At 44.5% G+C, this 17855-nt stretch overlaps 1 protein-coding gene across 4 annotated transcripts in view; it reads right to left on the bottom strand.

The window, feature by feature from the left end:
* Positions 1-17855, bottom strand: part of LOC308329687 (CAP-Gly domain-containing linker protein 4) — a 164250-nt gene that overhangs the window by 130904 nt on the left and 15491 nt on the right. For all 4 annotated transcript variants that reach the window (XM_080784181.1, XM_080784178.1, XM_080784179.1 and 1 more), the window contains exons 7-9: positions 13305-13553; positions 11041-11176; positions 9764-9886 (exon numbers count right to left, since the gene is read on the bottom strand). In XM_080784181.1, the coding sequence (XP_080640307.1) occupies positions 9764-9886; positions 11041-11176; positions 13305-13553 (508 nt within the window). The remainder of the gene's footprint in view (positions 1-9763; positions 9887-11040; positions 11177-13304; positions 13554-17855) is intronic.

The raw sequence follows: 17855 nt of genomic DNA, 5'->3' as shown, positions 1-17855 counted from the left end.
AAAGTGCTTTAAACCAAAGGAAGATTGGGGCATGGGGGCATGGGGGCATGGGGCATGGGGAGAGAGTATGTTTGTCTCCACCAGGCCGAAGGCATGGGGAGAGAGTATGTTTGTCTCCACCAGGCCGAAGGCATGGGGAGAAAGTATTTTTGTCTCCACCAGGCCGAAGGCATGGGGAGAGTAAGTTTGTCTCCACCAGGCCGAAGGCATGGGGAGAGAGTATTTTTGTCTCCACCAGGCCGAAGGCATGGGGAGAGAGTATGTTTGTCTCCACCAGGCCGAAGGCATGGGGAGAGAGTATTTTTGTCTCCACCAGGCCGAAGACATGGGGAGAGAGTATTTTTGTCTCCACCAGGCCGAAGGCATGGGGAGAGAGTATGTTTGTCTCCACCAGGCCGAAGGCATGGGGAGAGACTATGTTTGTCTCCACCAGGCGCATGGGGAGAGAGTATGTTTGTCTCCACCATGCCGAAGTCATGGGGAGAGAGTATGTTTTGTCCGTCCGTCCGTCTGTGAACAGCTAATCTCCGGTAACGTTAAGAACCCATTCTCAGGCAGGACCTCATTAAGCTTTTAACATTCACAAACCTTCACAGGCCACAAGTTCATTAAGTGGCCAACTCAAAAAGGATAACTGATTAAATCGGTCCGAAAGTGCTTTAAACCAAAGGAAGATTCAGCCACAAACTAATTAGGGCTTTGATTATGAGGGGGGTAAAAAAAGGCCTAAAAAAGAAAACTCCACTAAATCTTTGCAATTCGCTAATGTCTTTAAGTGTGCATGGAGATGAACAGGAGAGGCAGTCAAAGTTTGCTGATTCCGTCAACTCCATTTGAACTAATCAATCGTTTCATGAATTGATTATTGGTTTCATGTGAGTTGTGCTGCACAACAATATTTGGCTTTGACACTCAGAGCTGCAAGATGAAGAGTGCTTACTATGTGCAATAGTTGTATAACTTTTTTTGTATAATTCTTGCATTTTCAGATTCTATTGATTCAACTCCCTTGTCACTTCTAAAACACATGGTTTTGTGCCGTGCGTAGCACTCGGAATTATGGATGTACACAAAGATATGGAGGTATGGCATCTGGGGCCATTCTGGGACAGTAATACAAATGAAAAGATTGTGTTTATGCATCAAGAAATATATTGTCGTCTCTGTCGGGTGGAAACCTCACCACCACAAAAATGTTACTATTCAGGATTCAAATTCGAAAATAGCAAAAGTAGCAGATCGGCAAGCTCGAAAAGCGTCGCTTGTAGATCTTCTACTTCTGAGTAACGCTGTATGATCAAGTAAGTATTAATTTACAAAAAAGCTAAATATGGAGATAAGAGGTTTCTGCCCGACAGGCAGCAACAATATACCACTTTAATTGTTAGATCATTTGAAAAAAATGTTTTTGTTTACCCGCAAAGACAGAAACATATATACCTGTATACATTGTCAGATTTAAAAAGCTGCACATTCACCCGATTATGCTTAAAATAAAGTACATCCGTTTGTACCTCTATACTTGTGCCCGCTCCACCACTGTCATTATGAGTGACCATTACGCACCACTGTGAACATTTATGGCTCACATACCATTAATTCATCACATGTAAACCAATGCAGTGATATGTCAGTCATCATTATGCACACACATTCTCACAATGACAGAAGGATGATCAATGATTAATGTATAGCGCCAATAATGACACTGACCGTCACCTTACACACGGCTTCAGAATCTGGAATACATAAGAGGCGACAAAGTAGCATCAGACGAAGGCGAGCAATGCGAGTGTGACAGACGGATTATTAGGCATTAGCGTGTGCAGTGGTAAGAATGATGTAGTTAAATGGTAACCATGAAGCTGTGTGTGTGTGTGTGTGTGTGTGTGTGTGTGTGTACAAATTTCCATCGCCAATCAGAAACAAGTTTGCATTTAAACTGCACTTTGCAGTCACGTCTTTATTGATCAAAAAGAAAGAGAGAGACAGTAACTCGGCCAATGAATAAAAGTAGAGAATGCCAATTGTAGCCTGATGGAGGGGAAAGGAACTGGTTGGAAAACCATGTTCCTTCCACGCGCTGGGTTGCTAAATCGTGGGATAAATTTGGAGCAATGTCTGGTATGGTTAAAAGTAGAATTTGGGACAGTTGTGGTACATTGGGGAAGAAAGTTAATTTTGAGTCCTGGCCGAGCATATGCTTACTCCAGTCTACTACAGTACATCATCCTACTGAAAAGTGACTATTGCAGGACAGATTCTGAATGTCCATCATGGCCACCGTCGTACACGGTCTAGAGAGGAAGCAAAGACAACACACACAAAGCACAGAACGTTTGCTTCTATAAACGCTTCACCTGTGAATGTTTTTTATGTCGTGTCACAAACGTTTGACCGGTGTCTTTGTCTTGAGAAATATGTCACGGTTGACATACACTAGTCATGAATTCCATTTGAGAAGTCTCTTTTTTTTCTCCTTTTTTTTTAAAGGATTCTGTTTTTACTGCACATGGGGTGGACAAATCGATGTCGGTTCAAGTATTAAGGAACGCAGGAAAACAACTGGTAATATTGAATTGGATTTGTATAGCGCTTTTCCAAGTGCTCAAAGCGCTTTACAATGGTTCATTCATTCATACACTGGGAGGTGAAGCGTCCTCACTTCCCACATTCACACACCAATGGTGGCGAGCTCACACCGACCAACTCATTGGAGGCAATGTAGGGTTCAGTGTCTTGCCCAAGGACACTTCGACATGTGGACAGGAGGAGCCGGGATTCGAACCGCCGACCCAGGGATCATTGGACGACCTGCTCTACCTCCTGAGCCACTATGGAGCGTGACACACCAGCAAATGGCAGTAATCAACTTGGCTACTTTAAACCCAACAATGACTGCACTAAAAAAAAAAGAGGGAAAAAAAAGGGAACTGCTGACTCATTCTCGCAGTGCTTCACAGCCCAATCGGCTGTGACCGACCGCAGTCCCCGTTTTTATCTCTGGAGCCTCTCCCGCTGCACCCTGCTCAGCACCAGGCGGCCTTTTTTGTTTGTCTGTTGTTTTTGTGACAGGTGGAGGAGAACCTTTTCCACCAGCAGACAAAGAGGGGGAAGAAAAGAGACACGTTGACTACTTTGTATGCAGAGATCAATGCCCCTCATCTTGATGGGATCATTTCAAAGTTTGTAGTTCAGACCGGGAGATAGCCTACTGCATAGTTAGTAGCAGATATAGAGATATAGATAGATATATATAACATAAACGTACCAACACAAACATTAAATGCCATAAACAATAAAGAGACAATATGATGTAATATGAGGGACAATATGACGTACATTTTCCTTTCATTGTCAACTGGAACTAAAAACACACATTAAAACCTGTATATAGGAGGGGCCCTCAATAACTGAAAAAGAAGGCTGAACAAAAATATCAATAGAGCCTTTTTCGATCAATTAAGTATGAAGGACCCCAATGGAATCAAGCCAATTCAGTATTTAAGTCAGACGTCATTTTGTAGTGCTACGTTACGTCCGGGTCCAAGTGGCACCAGCTTCCGTCCGCATCTCATTGTAAATAGAATATCTAAACGCGTGAATCTTTTTACAGTGACGTTGTTTTTCAGAAAGGATGCCATTGAGGGTTAAAATGTGTCTTAATGCTTCCAACTCGAGTAGAATTAATAATGTTTTGTACAAGTGTCCATGACAAAGAAAATATCGAGTGCGAGTAGAGTAGATTAGAGTGCGAGTACAGTGAGTAGAGTATAGTAGAGTAGAGTAGAGTGCGAGTAGAGTAGATTAGAGTGCGAGTACAGTGAGTAGAGTATAGTAGAGTAGAGTAGAGTGCGAGTAGAGTAGAGTAGAGTGCGAGTACAGTAGAGTAGAGTATAGTAGAGTAGAGTAGAGTGCGAGTAGAGTAGATTAGAGTGCGAGTACAGTGAGTAGAGTATAGTAGAGTAGAGTAGAGTGCGAGTAGAGTAGATTAGAGTGCGAGTACAGTGAGTAGAGTATAGTAGAGTAGAGTAGAGTGCGAGTAGAGTGCGAGTACAGTGAGTAGAGTATAGTAGAGTAGAGTAGAGTGCGAGTAGAGTAGATTAGAGTGCGAGTACAGTGAGTAGAGTATAGTAGAGTAGAGTAGAGTGCGAGTAGAGTAGAGTAGAGTGCGAGTACAGTAGAGTAGAGTATAGTAGAGTAGAGTAGAGTGCGAGTAGAGTAGATTAGAGTGCGAGTACAGTGAGTAGAGTATAGTAGAGTAGAGTAGAGTGCGAGTAGAGTAGATTAGAGTGCGAGTACAGTGAGTAGAGTATAGTAGAGTAGAGTAGAGTGCGAGTAGAGTGCGAGTACAGTGAGTAGAGTATAGTAGAGTATAGTAGAGTAGAGTAGAGTGCGAGTAGAGTGCGAGTACAGTAGAGTAGAGTATAGTAGAGTAGAGTAGAGTGCGAGTAGAGTGCGAGTACAGTAGAGTAGAGTGCGAGTACAGTGAGTAGAGTATAGTAGAGTAGAGTGCGAGTAGAGTAGATTAGAGTGCGAGTACAGTGAGTAGAGTATAGTAGAGTAGAGTAGAGTGCGAGTAGAGTAGAGTGCGAGTACAGTAGAGTAGAGTGCGAGTACAGTAGAGTAGAGTGCGAGTACAGTAGAATAGAGTAGAGTGCGAGTACATGAATCAGCTATTTGCTATTTGCGCATGTTTTTTTTATTGTAAATAGTGAAAATAGGCAAATAGCAGATGTAGATTGGCTTCACCATTCTTAAAGTATAAAATAAGGAATACCATGAATCAATTGTCAGATTTTGTTAGATTATTCGGTGAACCGAAAAAGTATAATCAGAATAATGCAGCCTAACACGAGGAAATTGAGCTCATCCAAACAGTCTGTAAACAACATTGTAGATATTTCTGAACGCAGCTCAAATAGGAGCGTTGATTTGCATGTGGAAGTAGCCATTAAAAAAATAAAGCACCACAATGAGGACATATACATAAGCACATCGGCGGGGGAGGGGTGTAGAAAATGTGTAAAAACAAGCAAAAGATTGATTAAAGCTACGCTAACGTGATAGGAGCAGTACAAGATGCAGAACAAAAGACGATAATGGAGAGAATGGGAGGACGGGGAAGGGAAGGGAGGATTGCACGACTTGGCAGGGCGAAGCTGAAAAGCAATTTCCAGTGATTGAGGTAGTTTGTTGTGCCGAATTTACATGACAAGAACAGCAGCAATGTCCAGCAGAGGAAGACAAAAGGTCCCCAACTCATTCTCCGCCACCAGGGGGCGCCAAAAGGCTCAGACCGCCAACATATATACATACATATACATGATATATATATATATATATATATATATATATATATATATATATATATATATACACACACACACACAGTATATATTTATTTATTTTTGGATTAAAAATAATAATAATAATCCCCCATGTTAAAAAGGCGTTAAAGACGTCCTTTGCAGTGTAGGACATCCAAGTCCTTGGCAGTGATTGATTTTTGACAAAATAAACAACAAACATGTGTTGGCCATGCTGGTAGATGGACCAGTATCCAGTGTCCAGTCAGCTAGGATAAGACTTCGGTGTAAGTAAATAAAAATATGTTTTGACTCTGATGTGCAGCAGGCTACAATTACAGTAACATTTTCTGTGAAAACCAAAAAAATAATTTAAGGAAAGATAAACGTTCACTCAGCAAGACATGTCAAAGTAAGATCTACTACATCTGTCGGATCCAACAATAAAAACCCCTAATGACCTCTAATGGGGATTAAACTTGCACATAATTGAGCAGATAAATTGCTCTTGACTCATTAAGATGCCTTTTAACTCTGGGCAATAAATATTGTGCACTGGAAAGAGCTGACTAAGTAAAAAAATATTAAAAGTGTGAATAACTCTGGGCGATTATGGCTTGCCACTTCAGTTCCCGTTTAGAAGACAAAAAAAGCCACATTTATTCTCCGTCGCACGGCGGCGGCGGGCGCCAAAAAAACGCCGGCCTAGGTCCGCTAATGTTTGCTTCAGGCTCAAGAGTTGTTTGTGGATGGAAAAGGGTGGAGGTCAGAGACGCGGTCACGGTGTTCAAACCCCAGCACTCCAAACATGTCTTGCCGCGTGACCTTTAGCTCACAGGGACTTGCCGAGGGGGGGGGGGGGCTCCACCTTTCCATTCCACACACTGACTGACGCTCACCTGAAGTGACAGGCCCAAGTAAAGACCAAGGCTTTTCTGTGTCACTTTGTGAGCACCGACTATGTTTGGGTTGTTTTGCCCATGTTTGAGGCCTGATCTCTGGGCTGACACGCTCTAATAGGAGGGGTATGGTGCAGCCTGGCGCTGTGCGTCCTTCTCTCTTGGTTAAAACGAAAAGAGACCGGTACGACAACACACCGGCCCATCCGCCACAGATGCATTTGGGGTGTGCCATCTGCAGTCTGATGGGACGATGCACAAGCGTAGGTGGCCAGAGAACGGTTGGTTTGGGGGCTGTAAATGCCTGACAAAAACCCCTGAAAAGTGCATGGTCATAAATTTGTTTGCTTCCTAGGTTATATGGAGGTGCTGACACACGCGTCCTTGTGGCCTTACCAATTGGCCTTCAAAAGCACCGAATATAATACACCGCCACAATTAAGCTATAAGCCCTAGAGGGCGCCAACACCTACATTACAACTATCAAGATAAAGGGGGCCCGGAAAGTATTGTGCTGAGTGAGCGGGGGAACTCTAATGAGGTGGCATCCGTCAAGAAGTTGGGGGAAATGAAACATCCAATGAACTGTGAAACCAAGGGCCTTGTCAGCGGTAAACATCACGCATGGTCCTTGGCACGGCTCGCCAGAAATTATACGAGGTCAAGATGCTATAAATACTGACACTGCTAAAGTCATGCAGTAATACACCTCAGACTGGTTATGACATTTTATTTATGAAGAACAAAAGAAACAGAAAAGAAAGCGCCTCTTTGAGGCACAAATGAAACCATCAGCTGGCGTCGTGGGAACCGACACTGAGGTTTTATAAGAGCTGTCAGAATGGGAATCCATCCGGGTAAATAGAACGACTCCGTCTCCACCCACAATAACCATAAAAGCAGCATGACACAAAGCTATAGCAATGGTTGGCACTATGCTCTCTCTCTCTCTCTCTCCAGGTTTTACATCCAACCAAAAGGTACGGTATGGTTACAACTGTAATGTGAACGAAATTAACAGAATGTCAATATTACGATCTGCCAGATTTTTCCAGTTTACACATGTATGCAAAACTAATCATTTTATTATTTTGTAAAATGTAAGCCGAAAAAAGGATCCTCTCTTATGAGAAAATTACATTACATTACATTTTGTCAGTGGACAATAGAGCCACTAAACCATCAAGTTTCACATGACGTCATGTGAAGAGATTGTAAAAATTGACCCATTTGGACCAAATGGACCCATTTGATAGTTACATTTGTGACCAAACCTGACAGACACTAAGTCATTGGATTTTATTTCATTTTTGTGGGAACCCCCACACATGACAACTGTCATTTCTTAACCCTTTTGGACGCAGGGCGGCTCATGGGAACCGGTGGATCTGGAACTTCCGGGGACCCTCCAGGGACCCCCACACGGAGTTGCACCACTCACTTCACACGGGTGTGATTTTAACATTTCAAAATATTTGTGTGTAGTGACTGAGTGAGCTCCGTTGCTAGCCCCTAGCTCACCCACAGTAAACTCAGCTTCTCTTCAAAAGATGCTGGCTCAGATGCTTTCCTCTACGTAGACAGAGACGCAGCAACACTGTCAGTCAAGACGCTGTATCAGTGTCGACTGGCTCGGTCGACACTGGATTAATGTCAGGCGATCGTCCAATGTTTTTATTCAATGAAACAGGGATGAACCGAAAGAATAAGGTTGCGAATACAAGCGGCCGAAATGACGGGTGGCTCCCTTAGAGATAGGGTGAGAAGTTCAGTCACTCGGGAGAGACTTGGAGTAGAGCCGCTGCTCCTTCGCCTGGAAAGGAGCCAGTTTAGGTGGTTCGGGCATCAAGTTAGGATGCCTCTTGGGCGTCTCCCTAGGGAGGTCCTCGATGCACGTCCCACTGGGAGGAGACCCCGGGGCGGGGCAGACCAAGGCGCAGATGGAGGGATTACATCGACTCACTGGCCTTGGAACGTCTCGGGATCCCCCAGGAGGAAGTCACTAATGTTGCTCTGGAGAGGTAAATCTCGAGCTCTCTGGTGGAGCAGTTGCCCCCACGACCCGAGTACGGATAAGCGGTTGAAGATGGATGGATGGATGGATGGGGATGAACTGTAAACTTTGCTCGTGGCTCGTGCTACTACTGCTCACAGGGTAAGGAATAAAACTTCAATCTTCTTCACATCGGTCTCCACACAGCCACCTCCTATCACTCTCCCAGCGGTGATAGGCAGCGGTGGCCGAACGGTTTGCGGAGCGGTCTTGATATTGGAAGGTCGCTAGTTCGTATCCCCGGACCGGCACGTTAAAATTACCACCGCTGAAGTGCCCTTGGACAAGGCATTGAACCTCTACCATGAAATGTTCTATGAGCAGGGCCTGGCTGTAAACAAGTTCTTGACCTTAGTCCAGTTACCCTGGGCAAACATAGTACCTTTCCTTTTCCTTTCCCATAACGCCATTCATACTGAACGTCAACCAGCCAACCAGCACCATTCATACTGACAACGTAACTGTCAAGAGTATCAGTGGGTGTGACTGAATGAAATGTTTATTATATTGGCTGATCGCCACAACATTACTACTGTATTGCAAAGAAGTGTATGTTATATATTGTCATTTTGATCATTTATGAACTACTTTACTAGGCTGTTGCAAGATTTTTCAACCTATACAACAATAACAGGGAATATGACCACATGCCTGGCTGCTATCATGCAAATATTAGTTTGAATAGATGTTTTTTTAGTTTTTCAATGTCTTTATATTGAAATAATAATCAAAACAAAAACTAATGGAGAATAGGCTTTTGTTGTTTCTAACATTGTGCAGCTCTGCACTTCAGAGTAGTCTGCGGAACCTGTGGAAATATAATAAGATCAATGCCAAATAAACAAATAAATATCAGCCCGGTCATATCGATTCAAATCCTGACTGACTATGCAGTCTCGCTGGTTGGTTGAGCTCACTGGTTGTCAGACGGTTGATTAAGCATCTGATGCGGCCTGTAGAAAACAAATTGCCGTTTTGTGGGATGTAGATGGCCTAACAGCCGAACGACCATATACTGTATGCCCCCGTACTAAGCTGGTTGGCCTAGGGAAAGCTACAGTACTAGCATAACTTTAATCTTTTACACGACAGAAACAATAGGTAATAAACAGGAAAATGGGGCTAAATGTTGTTGCCTGGAATTGTCCTTTAACACAGAGGCTTTTACCGTGTAGAGATGTCCTATTATTATATGATTATTGTCAGCATTGGCACCTCCTGTCTGAAAGTTCCTGAAGTCGAGTCAACGTCAACAGTTATTGGTCTTGACCATGGGGACACATTGGGAGGAGTCTGTCCATTTATCTTTTGCTCATTCAAGTACAACCCCATTCTCCCCAAAAAACTGCAGAACCAACCTCAACTCCAGCGTTATTCCCAAAGGATCCTTCAGGCAGGAACGTTTTGATCACAAAGCTAAACCTGGACGAGAGGAGATTAGAATCATCTCACAGGAATGCCCTTGGGCTTTCGACAACCTATTGGCGCCAGTGGCGAGTTACCTGTGTTAATCTTGGAAGTGACGCGGGACAGGTCGATGCGACGAGGGGGCCGTGCCGGCGCGGAGGCCTTCGTTTTGCGTCGTTCCAGTGGCTTGCTGATCTTCGACAGGGGAGCGAAGATTCCTGTAGGTGAGACGCAGCCCCGTGAGGAATAAAAATCAATTTCAAGACAGGGAAGATTAAAATCACATGAACCCCACAGGACCACATATTGACTGCCATTTTGTCAAATTCAAAAAGGTGAAGCCAAGAATTCATATATTATGGTGTTGTGTTCCCCACAGAATTAACGATTTGTTTGTACAGAAAATACTGACTTCTGACAAACGTTGAAGTTTTACAGTTAGTGATTTGCACATTGTTTGTTGTATAAGTGTCATTGTCTCTGCTGGACACTTATACCCCTTTCGCTTGGATATAGAGCACCGAAGTCTGACGTCACTTTCAGTAGAGGGCGTCAGTCCCCAGAAATCCCCATTGAGGCGATTTTAGATCGCCTCATATAACAACTGTGTTTGAAAAATAAACATGTCACCCCGGCCGCTTCACTCATATGGATATGAAGAATCAACTGACTGAGAGAAAACGCTAATGTTACTGCTGCTGAATTAGTTACATTTTCGCTAGAAGCAGACTGTATCATATACTGTATGAGTGACTGACTGTTGCAAACGATACAGAGACACCTCCCTAACAATAACGCCGAGACAGCTTGTTTATTTTTGGACCACAACGCTTATAGTAGACGATATTAAGATCACCCCATGTTATTCTCCATAGAGAAATTACTTCCACGAACCAGGGGAATCGTCGGGATGAGCGAGTTATGTCAGGACTTCGGTGCTCTATAGTGGGAAGGTTTAGCAGGAGGTGTATAATGTCTTCCCCCAAGGGGACAATCAAAATACTTAAGAGAGTCCTTTGTTCCGGTAGCTATAAAGATGTATAATGAGACACCTGCCTGTCTGCAAATGGGACTAGTGGACAACTAGGACTACTTATCCAGTATAAGTCATTTTACACTTGGTTGCATGCTGAAAATAGAGGACTGGTCTTAGTTATACTGGATCTCTTCTCTACTCACTTCCCTAACGTTTTCGTCACACATGTTCTCATCAAAGCGTAGTTTTGATTTCGCATTGCCGGTGAAACAAAAGGTAGTCGACGAACAATTTCCGTCATAGTTTCAGTCGACGAAATCAACACTGGTGGGCAGTTCAACAACGTTTTCTTGAGCAGCTAAGTGTGTTTCTGGGTGGTGCTGTTGGTGAACCCACCATGTTTGATTTGACAGGTGAAATACTGCACCCCCGCCACCGATCCGTCGTTCTTCCCCTCGGGGTGGTCCAGCTCCACTCCCGCCCAGAGGCCTCCGGAGAACTCTGTGCTGCCGCAGAACCGCAGGGTGCCCACCTGTGCGGCAGGGCACAGAGCCAAACACCTTCAGTCATTTTGGCAAGGTTAACCACTCATGCCGTATATAATTATGCTTTGATGTATGTTACAGCAGTGGTTCCCAAACTAAATTCAAGGACCCCCAGTTTGACATGCATTAGTCTACGGACCACCACTTAATGGCAGTTCTTTCTCTGGGACCGCCAATTTATATTGAAAAATCAATGTTAATTTAACTCTGAGAATGTACAAAACATTTGTACACTCTCAGAGGGGGGCATTCCACGTTTTTCTCACTTCTACTGGTTTCTCACTTGTACTGTAACATAATATATAATGAATATAGAGACCAGGTTTAATGGGGTTAAACACAAAATAGCACTGTCAACACACGTTTGGCATAGGCCATAGAAACCCTTTCAGCGCAGTACGCACGTTTGATCATCCAGTAGTGCCCGTGGCATCAGGACAATGGTGAGAGAAAAAGTCGATATGTTTTCATTTTGGTGTGCTGCTGATTCGTGGCAGGGGCAAACCCCTCTATCAGAATCTCAACTATGTTTTGATGAGTCTCTTTACAGTTATAAAAAAGCAGCCAGAGAGAGATATAATTAAAAAGGAAAATAGAGATCAAAGTGTGGGACTGCATGAGAGCGCACAGGGGAGATAATAGGGTTTTGATTAGCCAATCTGCAGAATTCGACGCTCTGCGATTTTGCTCCCAGTGTGTCACGAAAATTCATTAATGGCTTATTTGTTATTTTCAGTGGCAATGTGCAACTGGGTGACATAAAGTCAGAGTATTCTGGTCTGTCTGTGTGACTGCCTGCCTGCCTGCCTGAGTGGAGAGAGAGAGAGAGAGAGAGAGAGAGAGAGAGAGAGAGAGAGAGAATGCATACAAAATCTGCCCCAAAAGAAGTTGGTGAGCATTTCACTATGCCTTTTTCAAAATTTGGTTTCTCATTTAAAATGAGATACACACATGTCCCTGTAAAGAGCATCTCAAAGTAAGTCAAAAAAATAGTTAATGATATTCACAAATGACAATGGTAGAAAGCAAAGAGTTCATAGTGATATTTGTAACAAAGCAGAACCAATCGTACCTCCAGTAATATGAAATCCGTGCCGTTGACAAAGCCAGAAAATGCCATTAACCCATTCAATCTGGGAAAGCATCCGTGTCATTTTAGATTGTGGCTACACTGCTACAGTATACTGTATGATATAGCAACATACATTTTTCAGAAAAGAAACACTTAGGATTCAGAACAGTGGTTCTAAATATCAGATATACAATATTTGTGCTGCACTGCAAGCTTGTACATCTGCCATTTTTTAACATTTTCTTTTTTAACAATCTTGAATAGCCTGCATCCTGCATCCTTGGATTCACTAAATTGAGAAATGACGCAATCATGTCACCCTTTGGGGGTCCTGGGATTCAGTAGTACTGTGTTCTTCTGTAATGAATCAGCCTCAGGTCTTAACACAATCAGTGCCGGAAGTGCATCAAAATAGAAGCTCCGGGGTGCCAGAGTTGTCTGATCGCTTTTACTCTGAAAGCCATGAACCGGAAACACTTTCTTAAAAAAGTTGACTTTACAAAGTGAGCTCACATCCCCGATCATCTTAATTAATTTTTTTACGCTCCAAAAAGCGTTCATATTTTGCGGGAGAGACGGATGAGGAGCAGAAATGAAGCGCCAGCATATCGATCCATTCAACACCACGGAGAGCGCCCTGGATTAGGAGATACGAGTCATTCTTTCCGCCGCGCTAACATGGGAGTCAATGACAAGCTAATGCGTTAGCATACGGCAAGCGAAAAGCGAAATGCCAAAAAAAAAGAAAAATTCTGAATATTCTTATCTCGCCCCCTATCTTTGAGGGTGCGCTAGGACGTACAAGAACCTCAACACGGATTTTCCTGGAGGCTTAAACATGCATAAAATCAGATCTTGAACACAACAAAACTTAAACTCAAGATTAAACTGGAGAAATCTAAAAGTGATTGGATCAGACTTCCTTCGGATACATGGCGAATGCATTTATTCCTTGCATTGTGCCTACACATGTTGCGACCTCCGGTCGCAACATGTGTAGGCACAGTGCACTGAAGTTTTTTAATTCCCCCCCTCCCACGCACCTTCTGACCAGCGATGACCACGCGGTCGCCTAGTCGGATTCCCATGGAGGTCAGCTGTGCCCGGGCCTTATCAGAGAGCGCGGCGGGCGGGTGAGGTGACACGGTGAGAGGCAGAGGAGAGCAGGGTCTGGGCAGGGCCTCCCTCAGGAGAGTCCGAAGCTCCTTGGCCACGACGGCTGCGTCTGCCATCTCCAAGGGCATGTCCAGAGGGTCGGGCACCACGTCTACTGGGCACTGCCCTCTCTCATTCTGGAAGACAACGCAAGGCCAAGGATTTAGGTGTGAAATTGTGAAGGGGGAGGGAGGGGAAATGAATGAGGGGATATTTGTCTAGATTAGATAGAAAACAGAGGCCCGGGTCCGGGCACCCAAGGCTGCGATGCCAGCCTGACAGCGTGTCGCGGGTTTGAAATTCTTCGAATCCCGATCCAGACGACCTTTGCTCCCCATGTCCTGTCAGTCTACTGTCATATCAATAGAAGGTATAAAAGCCCAAAAAGAAAGAAAGAAAGAAGCGTGCAAATACTAATCTCACATACCACACAATAAGGAAAAAACATCAAAAGATTAACGCAAGAACCTGACCACTGGTGGACTTTTATTTCCAACACTTGAGAAAGGCTGTTGAGATGAGTGCCACCGCCGGTCTCAAACTGTTACTTTCTTCTGGCCCGAGTGCAAAATTGCCCATCAGTGCGCTTCAGAGCAACTAATCAGTAGGGACATGCCACATGGAGTGGCTCCGAGAAACTGTTGTCAGCGAGAGCAGAGACAGAGGCGGGAGTGTTGTGGGTGGGTGGGTGTTTAGCGGGGAGGAGGGTGATGGCTGCGGAGGTGTGACAGACGAATGGAGCTCATTCGGAACTAGCGCCGGAGTAATTGAGGCGCACTCACACTCACCAATGGCTGCTGCAGGCAACACGAGTGCTTCTTTATGAATCATCAAAAAAGGGGCCGCCGTCTGAGCCAAGGCCCCACTTTCATATGCTAACGCTGCGCTAATGGACACCTTGCTTAGTGATGCGCTGATGGAGTTCAACATCTGTGCGTGTGCGGATAATGGTTACGGGGTTACGGTGATATAAAATATGTTGAAGAGATTGGAGAAAAAAAACCCCTCAAATTTCATGTTAATTTCATGCATGTTGAGAGTCCCCAGCAATCCCTTGATGGCTGTTTTTTGCATGCATATACCGTACAGCCGGTACGTACCACAGCCAATGGCTCATTAAGATGTTCATAAGTTGTGCTCCATTGCAAGAGCCTTCTTAAGTAACCAAAGAGACGCATAATGGCAGTGCCAGGGACGGGCTACTGTAGGAGGCTGTGACTCATTTTCCTTTCCCCCATCTCGCCCCTCACGGTGACACCGCTCTGTCATGTACTGAATGGAAATGTCAACCCACACAAAGTAATGCTCCTTGTGCATTTTCCTCCTCTCGCGGTAGTATTCAGTGGGACACCTTGTCACCTTGCCACTTTCCTCCCCCTATGCCGCCCGCGCTGATGGAGATTTCGTTCCAATAGCTGCATTTAGACACTTCCAACGCGCTTCCTTTCAAGTGTTGTCTGGAGACGTCACAACAATGCCGTGCCTCCTCTCACACACACACTGCGGCAGCCAGTAAACACTGTCAGACAAAGAGCCCCAAAAGAAAATAAGCTCTCATTAAACTGAGTTTTTGTGGCACCCGCGGTGCAGAGGCCAGCCACCTTTTTGTCTACAGAACTGAGAAGGAAGCCGAAACAAATGGCTGAGTGGCTGCAAGGAAATGAGTGAAATCCCTCAAATTCCCTGGGGTAATTTTCTTGATTAGGCCAGATGGCAAGGCACGTGTCTTATCGGGATAGCCCATCATTGCAGTCACATGGACAGGTGCATTTTCCAGCGACGGAGGATTCGGCAAATTGCAGATAATGGCAGGCGAGTTAACTTGTGAGTGACGATCGCTCTTCTAGAACATCAGCCCTCTGCTAATGGAATGAAGGAAGAGTGGCCATGATTAACCACTTAAGCCCATTATATACTACCAATGGCGGCAAGAAAAGATATGCAAGCCCACGTGTCGCTATGAGACACGTGAGCTTTGAAATGTTCAATCATGACAAATGCAATGACATGCCTACATTTGGGGTGCCGGGTTGAACGTGGTCAAAGTCAGCAACAGCTCTCACTTCAAAGTAAAACTAGAGCGGTGCCCATTGGAGCCTCTACAGCGGTTCCCGTCTGTCTTCCTTTTATGCCCATATATGGAGTTATTTGTCAGGCATGCCCAAATATGGAGTCTATGCAGACGTCAGAACAGGCCAGCTCCATATATGGACACTGGGCCAGGGACCCTGTCCAGAGCCCGGGCAGAGGCCTTTTGTGGGCGGTTCTGGACAACCGTGGGTCCGACCGACTCTGCACCCCCTGTGGTAGGGTGGAACACGTGTATCGAATTCTCAAATGCGTGTGTCAATCACACAGGGAGAGACAGAGACTTGCATTTATAGTTATGCCTTGGTAAACCACGGCATTTTCCTTTCTATTACAGTATTGACTGTTAATAATGGTCAACACTGTTTTTAGCTACAGAAAACACACCACCATCCTTAAAAACACTAGAGAGAGAGAGAGAGAGAGATGTTACAGTCCCTTGTGACACAGGTGGACAACCAGCGACTGAAGGAAAGCATCCAAATGATGGATTGTCGAGGCCCCGAAATGTTCACAGGATGTTCACAAGGTGCTGATGCCGAGGCTCTCAGTGACCTCTGACCTCATAGTCATCATGCAACGGCCAGCGCTGCACGTTTTCGCAAACCGCATGACTGTCAACACAGCTGTGTGGAGAAGATTGGACTTCTAGCAGAGCCAGCGATACCCACCATGTGGCCCGGGGCTCCGCTGGTAGGCTGTGAGGATATTAGCAAGTGGGCGCACAAATAATTGGCAAAACACTACGATTGGGCGGGAACCCCTTTTGGTGTTTTAAAGCATCATGTTATACTTTAGCTAGTGAAAAATAGCAGATCTACAAGCTCATAGTGTGGGACCGAGTGCCGCACTATGAACTTGTAGGTCTGCTATTTTTGAAAAATTGTGAAAATGTGCCTCAAATCTTTGAATATATATTGTTACAGAGTGAACATTTTAACTCAAATCTTTGCTTCTGGGGGGTCCCTGGAACAACATATTTTCAGATGGGGGGGTGGAGGCATATTACATTATAATTGTTGGGGTCCTTGACATGAAATATTGAGCACCACTGATACAATAACATAGGTATTTCAGAAAACTGAAAAAGCTGCGATCATGCCGATTCAGAAAAGATTGGGAACGGCTGATCTCTGACTTTTAAACAAACATAATCTTCTGTCGGGTGGAAACCTCATATGTCCAATTAACACCGTTACATTTCAGGATTCAAATTCAAAAGTATCAAAAGTAGCAGATCTACAAGCTCAAAACGGGTCTGCTGCCATTTTGGTGCCTTTGTGCGCTGTAGTGTGATAAAGTAGGGCGCTGATTTACGAAGAAAAAGAATATACAGTATATGGAGATAAGAGGTTTCTGGCCAACAGCGATGAAATGCTGTTTGGTGTTGTGTGCAGCATCAATCATTGGCATGATAGTCACATTCATGTTGCACAAGGTCAACAGTGCACAGTATATAAATGCACAAAGAATTAACTTTGTGCATTTATAAACTGATAAACAAACAACAGTAGATTCGACTGAAACAGTCATCATTTTGTGAACACACACACACACACACACACACACACACTATTTCTGACTAGCTGACTCACAGTTGGTGCCAGCTAGAGGTCTGGCGACGAGGGAGGAATAAATATTCTGTTGAGTGATCGCTGACTAAGCGATAATAGAACCCACTATAGAAACCCGCAAATCTCCAGAGGGGTCTCGGGCCGGTCGTAGCCGACCCCAGAGTCAACACAACCTCAAAAAGATAAAAGCCCAAATCTAAATAATCCCCGCTCAACAGCGATTTGCTTTTCGGTTTGGGAGAAGATGAGTAGTAGAGTACACACATTTTACAGACCGCTGGGTCTCAAAATAAAAGGGTTAACCCATTCTGAACGGGAACCTCCTTTTGGTGTTTTAAGCATTATGTTATACTTTAGCTACGAGCATGCGTTTTAAACTCAAATCTTTGCTTCTGGGGGGTCCCTGGAACATCATATTTTGAGATGGGGGTCGGAGGCCAAATAAATATAATTCTAGGGCTCCTTTACATTAAATAGTTTGGGAACCACTGACATAGAAACATGGGTTTTTCAGAAAACGGTTAGATTTAGAAGACATTTGTAGAATTGTCCTCAGGTCTAAATGGGTTAAAGCGGATAATGATTCATGTTCATCCACCGACGCAGATATGTTCTTCTCGGAGCTTGGAGCTCGTGGGTTCTACACATAGGATAGGGTCCAACGTGAGGCACTCTCTCTCCCTCCCCATTCATCCCCACGTTGGTGAGATGTGTGCTTGTGGCGCGGTGCTTTGCTGACCTCCAGTGGGGAAACGAAATTTATTCATTGCAAAAACT

Source organism: Protomyctophum bolini (genome assembly GCF_963924005.1).
Source record: "Protomyctophum bolini genome assembly, chromosome: 15".
Classification (NCBI taxonomy): domain Eukaryota; kingdom Metazoa; phylum Chordata; class Actinopteri; order Myctophiformes; family Myctophidae; genus Protomyctophum; species Protomyctophum bolini.
The sequence above is the reverse complement of the archived record's forward strand: the minus strand, read 5'-3'. Positions and strand labels throughout refer to the sequence as shown.